The 11049-nt window shown below is 38.8% G+C and overlaps 1 protein-coding gene across 1 annotated transcript in view; it reads left to right on the top strand.

The window, feature by feature from the left end:
* Positions 1 to 10499, top strand: part of EPDR1 (ependymin related 1) — a 30758-nt gene extending 20259 nt beyond the window's left edge. The window contains 2 exon segments of the mRNA XM_042888502.1: positions 4808 to 5016; positions 8189 to 10499. Coding sequence (XP_042744436.1) covers positions 4808 to 5016; positions 8189 to 8379 — 400 coding nt within the window. The 3' untranslated portion in view covers positions 8380 to 10499.
* Positions 10500 to 11049: the final 550 nt, after the last annotated feature.

The raw sequence follows: 11049 nt of genomic DNA on the forward strand, positions 1-11049 counted from the left end.
GTTATGGCAATCAAAAAACAAATAACAAGGACGGATTCTCAGGGCTCCCATACTGTTAAGTTACTTGTCCAAAGCCGCAGAGCAAAGTGATATCAGCCAAATTTTAAGCACAAGGAATTTCTTTCACCCCATCTCAACCTCAAACCTCTCTTTTGTTTCTCTTTAGCAAGTAACCCTGTCTGAAGTGTTCCGTGCATCCCATAGGCTTTGGCCTTGCTGCTGCCAGCACTTCTGTTCCTCTAGCTCATACAAAGGCCGCTTGGCTGCTCCTTCTTTCTAGGCTTGGCAACTGGGAGACAGCTATGCAGGTGGAGAAGTGATGATGGGAGTGGTGAGGATGTGTTGGACTGAATGCTGCCTGATGTAGCCACAGTCACATCAGCTGCCACAGCACCTTTGTGGCAGCACACGAAGCGAAGCAGCACGGTTTTGAGTCTCGTGACTTTTTTCTTACTAGTAGTAAGTATTTAAGTATTCAATTAAAAAGTGAATTTGTTGTGTTGGATTGCATTCATAACGTGCAGTTCGATGATCCATTCAAGATACAAGTTATTAGATAAGTTCATTGGTCTGTTCCCTAGAAAAGGACTTTCCTCAAGTCAGGAGAGCAGGATACTGAGCACAGCGTGTATCCAACCTACTTTTAGCAAAGTCAGTGGGATTGTTTGCATAAGATGTGGTCCAATGTTAAGAAATTATTTAATGTATAGGAGCAAGAAACGTGTATGTCTTAATGTCTTGGAATTTATCCATTTTCAAGCCCAGACAAAGAGAGTGCTAAGAACAGCGAGAGTCCCATTAGGCGCATAGTGTGCAAAGAGTGTGAGGCGTGGGACAGAGTGGTACAGAATAGGACAGGAAAGAAAGGAAATAGTCTCAGTTGGACAAATAAAGTAACTTATCCAAGTAACTTCTGCAAATCTGCCGGATTGCGCCATGTGAGGGGGTTATGGCTTTCTTGAAATTAAAGTTTAAGGAATGAAATTGTTACAAAAATAAAATAAGGAGTGGGCACAGGCTACAAATATGTTACTTCTTTAGGGGGAAAAAAAAAAAAAAACCTAATTAAAAATAATTTCCTCCTCTGTTTCTTTGCCAAGCCTTATTTTCAGGAGTTCAGGTTATTTTCCTTCAAGCAGCCAGTGAAATCTCAGGCACCTAAAGCAAATAGAGGCAGTACACTTAGGACTTGGCTGTCACAGAAAAAAAGAGGAAATGATTTTTAAATATTTTGTTTTAAAATATGCTAGATTGTAATTTTTATATCCACACACATTTTACTATTAACTTTGGCTGGTGAATGGTTCCCTCTATAAAACAACAGCTTAACCCTTCACTTTTCATGTGCAGTTAAACTTAGATCCTGTGCAAACTTGTGTTTCTGTGCTCACTATTTTCAGGACACACACATGGGGCAATTCTATTTAAAATTTAGGTGTGAGGTACATCTAAGTTGATTAGTGACAGTACAGATAAGTTCACCTGCTTATCCTTATTCACATGAGAAAAGCCACACTCTGTGGTTCTCATCTTGTCCGTGCTCCGCTATTCATGCCAGTAGTGCGTCAAATCATATCTTTGGTATTTGTGCCATAGTTGTTCCCTCTGCCTCTCCAGGAAGCAGAAATGTGGGTGGTGGAGCCTCTTGCTCTGCAGAATGTATGCTACAGAGATGTTTGGTGATGAGCTGCATTTGTTTGCATTTTTCAAGTTCTTGTTTTCATTGTTGTTGTTTCGAAATGCACACGTTGCCATCTGCATGTGGAGGGCAAAGTCAAGAAAGCAGACTTCTCTGGATTTTGAGCTTCTGCAATCATTTAGATGATCTTACTGAAGTCACAGTGGCTATTTATGTGCTAGAAATTCAATGTATGCATTTGTTAGACTGAGGTTTGAACTCCTGTTTCGTTTGAGTAAAGGTGGTGGCACGTGTCCCTCACGCAAGGATGTCAACTCTTGGGTTTTAATATATAGAACATAAGATACTTCCATGAAACTACTTACAAAAGAAACAATAGAGAAACAGAAATAATGAAAAAGTATTGTTAAAAATGCACATAAAATTGCTGTGGGAAATAAGTTTTAATTGAGGACTTAAAGGAAAAAAAAAAGAAATGAAAGCATATACATTTTATTCCCAATAGTTTATACCACTTAATTAATGTATACATTTTTGTTGTTTCACGAAACAACTATATTATCACTCGGGTATCTCAGGTACTGTTAGTCTCATCAGCCTTATTCTGCTTTCTTGAGAGTGGCTGGGCAGCCAGCTGAACAGTGCTTGAGACATTAGAGCCTGATTACAAACAACTGTAAGTGTATGTTGTTTTCTTGTATGTATGTTTTCTTGTGACTGTTCTCTGGTCTGAGTATGAGGCAAAAGTTACAGATGTGGTTACTTGAAAACAGGCTTGGATATATATATGAGGAACTAAGTGATTCATCAGTAGATCATCACGTATCTGCAACTTTGACTAAGATGATGGCAGATGAGCTTAGGCTCGTATGAGCTTTCTGTCATGGTTATCACAAAAACAGGAATATTTTATTAAGATTTAGGCAGAAGAATGGTTTACCACAGGGAAGCTAATAAACAATCAGCCTCTGTGTGAATCTTGTTAACGTGCCCGCTGACTTACTTCCTCACAGAAAGCTGAATAAGCTGCTTTTCATGTGCAGAGTTGGGCATAAGCTGTATGCCCCAGCTTATCTCATGTCAACTTGGTTCGCTTATTTTCTTCATTGCTTTCAGATTGGCTAATGCCATTTAGCTTGCCCATGTTTCCACACACAGCTGCATAAGTGATCCTGCATGTATCATAAGAAACGATGCTTCAGAATGTTGCTAAGATGCTTTTCAGCATTGTTGAAGATGATCAGAGGCTGGAGCACCTCCCCTACACAGACAGGCTGAGAGAGCTGGGGCTCTTCAGCCTGGACAAGAGAAGGCTCCAGGAAGACCTTATAGTGGCCTTTCATTACCTGAAGGAACATTTCATTACCTACAGGAAAGCTGGGGAGGGACTTTTTATAAGGGCATGTAGTGACAAGACAAGAGGGAATGGCTTTGAACTGGAAGAGTGTAGATTTAGACAACATATTAGAAAGAAATTCTTTACTCTTAGGATGGTGAGACACTGGAGCAGGTTGCCCAGTGAGGTTATAGATGCCCCTTCCCTGGAAGCATTCAAGGCCAGGCTGGAATTGGGCTTTGAGCAACCTGGTGTAGTGGAAGGTGTCCCTGCCTATAGCAGGGGGGTTGCAACAACATGATCTTGAAGGTCCTTTCCAAACTAAACCATTCTATGATTCTGTGATTCTCTTATGCACTTTCCATATTGCAGCCTTCGAGTGATTTTGTGTCAGGAGTGGGTGAAGTAACTCTTATCTTAAATGGTTATATGGTACAGCAATTAACATTTTTATTGTTTTGATGTCAACTCTGTGTTATGTAAACTTTAAATCCATCTAAAAAGATGGGGACAAGGAATTGCAAATGGAAGAAGACACTATTACAGATGAGCAAGGTGAAGCTGTGCCAGGCAGTTAATGCTGTCCCTCTCTTTAGAGTCACCAAATGACAGCATACTGTAGCCAAATACTTGAGCTGAGAAATTCACGGGATGCTCCTAATTATGAATTCACAGTTCTGGGCAGTTTAGAGTTTGGATCCCAACATTCCTTTGCCAAAGGTGCAGAGCTCTAAATTGCTCTAAATTGTGCTTTGAACAACGTGTCATGTGATTGATAATGCTAAGCATACCAGAGAAGTTAGGCCCCTGGAATTTTTGGCTGTATGTTCAATATCAGTTGATACTTGCAATAATTTCAACTCTGTCGGGATGTTATCACCTCCTTCTCATAGGTAGAGTCATAGCATTTGTGGTGGAAGCAACATCTGTAAGTATGGACTACATGAAAATGTCCATGAAGAGGTTTGTTATCTACCCTGAAAGCAGAGCTTTGTCAGCTCTTAGTCTAAGTACAGAAGATCAGTTCTAAATCCTTATTAACTATCCATTTTATTGATCTAACCTTCTGGCCTCTCCATCTCACTGATCTCCACACCTTTTCTTATGTCTGCCTCTTTTTTTAATTTCTTTTTGGTCTTCTGCTTTCTGCTGTCACTACTTCCTTGGATCTGGTAAATTGCTAAGATAAATTTTGCTAGTAGGAGGGAAAGCTCCTCAGACCTGCATTTGGGACCATCTATTCTTGCTTCACCAGCATGTCTCACTACACTACATGGATTTTCCATGGGGGAGCATCTTGGACAGTGGCAAATACCATGTCTAATCAGCTCAGAGAAAGGGCTCTGCTACATTCATGGAGATTTGAATCTATTCAGTTTATGCAAACAACAAAGGTTTTGCAAAAGGCTTATAACTTAGCCAGTACGGGCAACTTGTTGTAAAAACTTCTCCCCTGCCAACTCTCAAGTTTTTTTCTCCAAAACATGGAGGCACTAGAGCTTTTTAATGAAAGTTATTAAAAAACAAAACAAAACTAGTAATAATAACATGTTTTTCTTTTGGTTGTTCTCAGAAAAGTTGTTCTGTTGTTCTCAGAAATGGCTGAGCCAGTTGAGCCTGATTTATTTATTTTGGAAAGAGTCAGCAGAGACAAACTTTCAGCATGGGAAGCTTCAGCCGAACTGGTTAGCCTTTTTCAAAGTTTGGCAGAGTCAAAAGCAAGTGAAAATGGTCTTAGACTGAGAAATCAAGGGCAAGTGTAGTTAATTGACAGTGCTCCTTGTTTAGTATAGAAGGCTATCAACATTAATCGTTGTTTTTGTTTGTTTCAGATTCTTTGAGTATATACTGCTGTATAAAGATGCAGTGATGTTTCAGATTGAGCAAGTTACAAAGCTCTGCTCGAAGATTGCTCTGACTGAGCCGTGGGATCCATACGATATCCCTGCCAATTCAACATTTGAAGATCAGTACTACATCGGGGGACCTGGAGATCAAATTATGGTACAGGAATGGTCTGACAGAAAACCAGCCAGGAAATGTACGTGCATGCTTTTGTTTAATCTTAATAATGATCATCTGCTACCTGGGGAAAAATAAAATTGTTCATGTTTCACCTCAGCCTTCCACGTTTCCATAAAGTTTGCAGGAAGGCACAATAAATATCTCCCCTGTACAGCGTATTGTTTTATTATCAGTGCATTTTATTAAGAAAATATTTTGTATCTCAGCAGGATCAAATATGCCTGAGGGATTTATTTGTATTTTATTCTGCATCATTCAGATTTTGGCATAGAACACCATCATTTTTTGCCTGAATCCTGCAGCCTGGACGCAAAATTGATCTATAGAATAACAGTAATATATGTAGGTCACTCAGAAAGTAATGCCTCCTATTTATTTCCATGACAACTGCAGTAGATACAAAGAGCACAACAGTACTGTTTGATAAAGCAAACTCTCAGCTACAAAACACTTGTTTTTCAGTGTAGTCGCCACCATTAGCTATGCATTTTAACTAACACTGAATGAGAGCCTGCATGCCATGCGTGTAAAAATCTGCCCCGGTGGAGGTGACCCCCTGTCACTGTTGTCACTGCTGACATGCACCACCACCTCACTGTGCTGACATCCATTGTGTGCTCTTCATAAGTGATCAACAAGTGCCAGCGAATGTCAATGGGTGCCATTTTTTTTCCACATGGAGGAATTCATTTACACAGGGCAACAAAATGTAACGGAATATTGGTGAGAAGTTTTTCAATCTCTATTGCCATGCCACCAGCATCTGCTTCTGACGTTATGGGCCAACATAATAAAATGGAAGGGAAAACTTTTGGAGCAGACTTCATAATTGGGAGCACAAGCTAGTGTGTCTTTTCTTAAAGATATAACAGAAACAAAGCAGTTGTCCTACACACATAGAATACACGGCTGTGCAGTGATGGACATTGTTAGCACACACCAAAGTTTTGTTATCCACAGCACTACTAAGGAACATCTGCTCCAAAGGCTTAGTTCTGCATTTGGCAGGTGAACACCTGCATCATAAAGAAAGTAGGCTGAATTTTCCAAGGTGCAGTATGTTAGATTTTGGATGCAAAGCAGTTTTTCAGCACACTGGCTTCAGTTTTGTCTGTGGTTTAGTGATGACCCAGACAACTATAAAAATAATTTTAAAACCCCATGAAATTTATGGCATTATTCACCTACTGCCGTACTTAAGGTTATAGCCACCAAATATATGAGCTGATTGGGAATCTGAGCATTTAGCCAGGGGAAAATATATATTTTTTTGAATAAAAGTAGAAATAAAATGAAGGGTAAGATCATTAGACCTCTGTAACTAGGTCGATGTATCTTCTGGTATTCTAGAAGTCACAATTTATCATTCACTCCAAGAATTTTGTTTTTCAGATCCAGTATTTTGTGAACTTTCATGGAACTTAATATCCTGATACCTTCAGTTAATGATGTGCGATTTTTATCCTGTAGTATTTTAAATTTCCAGTGCTTTTCTGTATATAATCATTCTGAAAAAATAGCCTTAAGTTTGTCTACGCATTCACCTTTCAGATAATACTTGATGGATTCCAGAAAGTACAATGCTGTTAAAGGTGTGAAGGTTTCAGTGGCGATGCAGAATACCTTGGTAGCATTATATGTTGCTTTATTTATTCGTTCAAAATGCTGATAAAAGACTTGCTGAGGAAAAGAATCCTCTGTTTCTGGATACTAAAAAGCAAACCACTCAGATTAAGACATTCTTGGTACATTACGATGTCCTGGAGAGGTGTGTTCAAATACTGCTTGGTTTGCCACCCTTTTTTTTTTTAGTTACTGTACGTGCATTTCATCTCGGAGCTTTTCTGTTTCCAATAATGCTGTTGTGGTACAGCATATGAAACAATACTGAAGGAACAGAAAATAAGTGTTTGATTGCTGCTGAGTGAGAGAAAATAAGCTTCCTTGAGACTGGAAAAAATTTTATACAGATGGTAGTCAGAGGAAGCATGTTGTAACCTCATGACTTTCTGCTATAAAGAGATCTGAAGCACATGAAGTAATTGGATAAAGTGGTGTATGATGGAAGGAATAAAGAGAGATCACAGAAGGGATGCTTTAATCAAATACGTTTAAAATTGAGGTTTTAAAAGTGAATGGTGTTCAACAGAAACTGCTTTGATTGTACTAATGGCAGAAATAGTAGTGGTGATAACAGAGGACAAGGGTAGGAGAGAGTGGCAGAATGACTCTTGAGATAAGCATTTTGTGGAATTAAACAGAAGTTAAAAAAAATGACAGACATGGAAGAGATCAGCATTAAGTATAGTCCAGCAGTAATGAGTGACCCAGTAGAAATGTCATTTCTGGTGTAAAGTCTCCATCACGGCAGACGACAAACAATTAGTTGTGTAGGTGAGTGCAGGAACATGCACAGGAAGAAACTGGATGTCTCATTCATACAGCTGTGGGAACTCTACTGTCTGAGATTGTGTCGAGGTCCAACGATGTGAAATGGACAAGTTTTCAGTAATCACACCTTTCAACTTGTTAAGACCAGAGTATAAGGTGGCATGTCCCTACACTACCCAAGTTGAAGGCATTCACCTCCTGAGAAGACAACTCCCTGAGCATTACAGTGCTTCACTGGTGAGGAGAATAAATGCTGACATGAAAGTAGCATGAAAGATGAGAAGAAAACAGATTTTTGCAAAACAACCAAATTTGGAACTAATTAGTAGTGACATTCTTTCAGAAGAGGTGCACTTGAAAGGCAACACACCAGTGCCAAGATTGTATCACAGTTCAAAACGTGCTTGACACTAAGATGTTCAGGATTAAGATCACCATGGTTTCTAAATCAGTACCAGTTTGTGGCACTTCTTGGTGTTGTCTTGTATCTTCTAATAGGGAATGCTGCCATGGTAAGCAGACTGCATAGGAACCTAGAGCTAATGTTGGCCTGCAGGATAACAAAAAGTCAACATTTTCCACTGCAAGTGATGTTTGATCTTACAAAATTTCACCAGATCTTCTGCTAAACAACTTCTCAGTTCTTCATTAAGGCTTTCAGAAAGATAGGGCCCCACAAAGAAATATGGGTAGTCCCAGCCTATAGGTTTAGCCTGAGGGACGGCCCCTCCAGTGTCAGTATAACACATTCCTTCATGCTTGTCATCTAAAGTAGTCAAATTTCTGCTTTGTTTCAGTGGAATCTTGGGTTGGCGTTTACACAGTCAAGGACTGTTACCCAGTACAGGAAACCTATACGAAGAACTACAGTGTGACAACCTCCACTCGGTTTTTTGATCTAAAGCTGGGTATTGCCGACCCTTCGGTGTTCACCCCACCCAGCACCTGCCAGACAGCCCAGCCAAGGAAGATGAAAGATGAATGCTGATTATGGACACTGGCTGCCCCGGGCAAACAAATATTAGCCAGGAGAATAGTTATTAATAGTCGACTGCTGACGTCTAACCTGATTTTTCAAGCTTATTGTTGCTCTTTTGGGAATTGTAAGTTTTCTCTTGAAAGAGAACATAAACATTTAACTGAGTAAAGTATGTAACACAAAAGATCTCTTTCATCACATTAATCTGTTCAGTGATGCAGTTGAAGTACTATATAGTTACCACTAAGATAATATTTATAAACACTATTTATTTAAACTGTGGCTGATTTTCCTTTTTGCAAAGGTTTCATTATTTATTTTTTCAAGAAAACAAAGCATAAGCAGACTGCAACAATGGTAATATAATGTAGGAAAAGCTAGATCTTGTTGTTGTTACTTCTGGAGACTTGAGTGGAAATGTCCTGCACAAGATCTCATCCCCGACCAAAAAATATTCCGTGTCAGACAGTGTGCATCGAAAGTATGGAAATTCATTCATTTGGTTTTGTTTTGCTTTGCTTTTGTTTTTTTTTCTTACTGCCCTTCAGAAGGCAGGAGTCTAATGTTTGAGCTGATTTTTTTCTCCTTTCTGCAAAGAAACAGAAGTAGTTCTATTCATGTAGTGCTAGCCAACATGCAAAATCTTTTATGTTTCTTGGGAGAAGGGCCTGAAAGTAAGGAGAGAGAGGGACACCTCAAAAAAGTAAGCCAAAGTTTTCTTGCATTGCTACACTTTGCATGAAATATTCTAATAGGGTGCAATGAGACATTTTTTCTTGCCATATTTTACTTTAGCACTCTCATTTCAAGGCAATACTAATTTTAACCTATGCAAAGAGATTGAGAGGTACTGCACTCTAAAAGGCTTTAATGTTTTGTAACTATCTTCAAAAGTCTTTCTTTGCTCAAAGAGTATGGAAACACCAATATACTTCCAGGTAGATGTGGGATAGAAACCTACTCTTGATATATAATTAGTAAAGGCTAAATCACTATTCAGATAGTGCCTGGCATTCCAGATATTGTGAAAGACCAAGTTGTGTGACAGATATGGGAAGATGGGAGGAGGAATCAAGGGAGAAAGAGGTTTGAGATGCCTTGCATACGGGCTGGTTGGAAGGCACTGAGATCTAAGCAAAATGACAATCTTGCTTTCTTTTGCACCTACTCCATTGATGCCTGCCATATTTGTTGTTTAGTTAGCATTTCAAACCTTGTCATCTTGACATCTTTTTATCATGGGCAGAATAAAAAGTTTCAGTAAGGGAAATAAATAACCAAAAAAGGGCAAGTAATGCACATATTTTGCTTCTAAAAAAATATTCAAACTAAATCTGCATGTACCGTCAGGTCCTCATGGCTGTGGAATGGTGATAGGGTTTTGAGCTTTTACCAAATGAAGTTAGCTTATACTTCTACATTTTATTTATTATTTGCAAACGTATTTAAAACTCTGTAACTGTCCTCTTACAGATATCAGGTAGCAGTTTATTCGTCTGGCTGAAAACAGTGATACTGGGAGGTTTGGTGTGGTTTTGGCAAAGCTATCAAGTTCTGTCGCTTCCTTAGTGGCTGTTGGACTCCTCCCCAGCCACAGATAGTTTGCTTTTCCAGGGTACCTTTTAGTGAACAGAAATGATCAAATTTGACAGTGATAGGAAGTCTTACATAAATAGGATACATAATTTACTGGCCAGTAGTATCATAGCATGACCAAAACCAAAGGCTTCCACTATCTGGAAGAGAGATGCTGGCCAAGCTTGTATTGCTTTGTATGCTCATAGCTTTTAGTACATAAGCAAGTGGTTCAGTGGTTATTTTCCTTTCACAGCTGTGGTCAGAATGGAATTTTATTTAGCCCTATGCCTAACAAAAGCATATACTCTAAAATTTAGGTTATTAATTAACATTTTTCTCTCAGATATGACCATTTAACTGAAAGAAAAAAAAAAAAGGTGTGGGGTTCCTTGAATTTGGGATTAATTTAGTCTGTACTTATCTTTTGTATGTGACAATCTAAATGCTAACTGCATATTGTTTTCATTAGGGCAGTGATTAATATGTATTTCTTAATGTGTGTTTCTTGCTGGAGTCTGGAAAATACAATAAATCTGGCTTGCAAACATGAAGCAGTGGTACTGTATTGTTTGGAATTACTTTGTTGTGGTGGAGCAGATAGCTGAGTAATCATTGCTTTTATTACGTTTTGCTGATGGTGATATATTTTCTAGCAATACCATTAAATGTTCCTTTAAACATGAATTGAAGTCTGTTACACAGATATGCTTTAAAAATCTTGCAGTGGCATCCAGGGTGATTTTGTATGGCTAAGCATGTCCACGTAAAACAACGTGGTTGTCTTTGTCCTTATACTTTGCAAATTCAATGAAGAGAGCAGTCAAAGAAATGCCAAATAACAGGTTTGGGGATTACTTATTTTAAATTAGCCAAATATGAAGCACTATGTCCTAGGACCTGGTTTGTTATCATTTGTTGCAGTTTGTTATCATGTACCACAAGAGACATTTTGTCTTTGTGTGACTATACCAATGACTCAGTAGGAATGAACATAAAATGATGTTAAAGTGGGCGTATGCTCTCCTGCCACAGTAAAGTAAAAATGAGGCTTGCATGTGTCCAGTAGTCTGGGCAATTTATTTATCAAAATTATCCTGGTGG

The sequence above is a fragment of the Lagopus leucura genome, unplaced genomic scaffold (genome assembly GCF_019238085.1).
Source record: "Lagopus leucura isolate 7727_CA_CO unplaced genomic scaffold, USGS_WTPT01 Super-Scaffold_100157, whole genome shotgun sequence".
Lineage (NCBI taxonomy): Eukaryota > Metazoa > Chordata > Aves > Galliformes > Phasianidae > Lagopus > Lagopus leucura.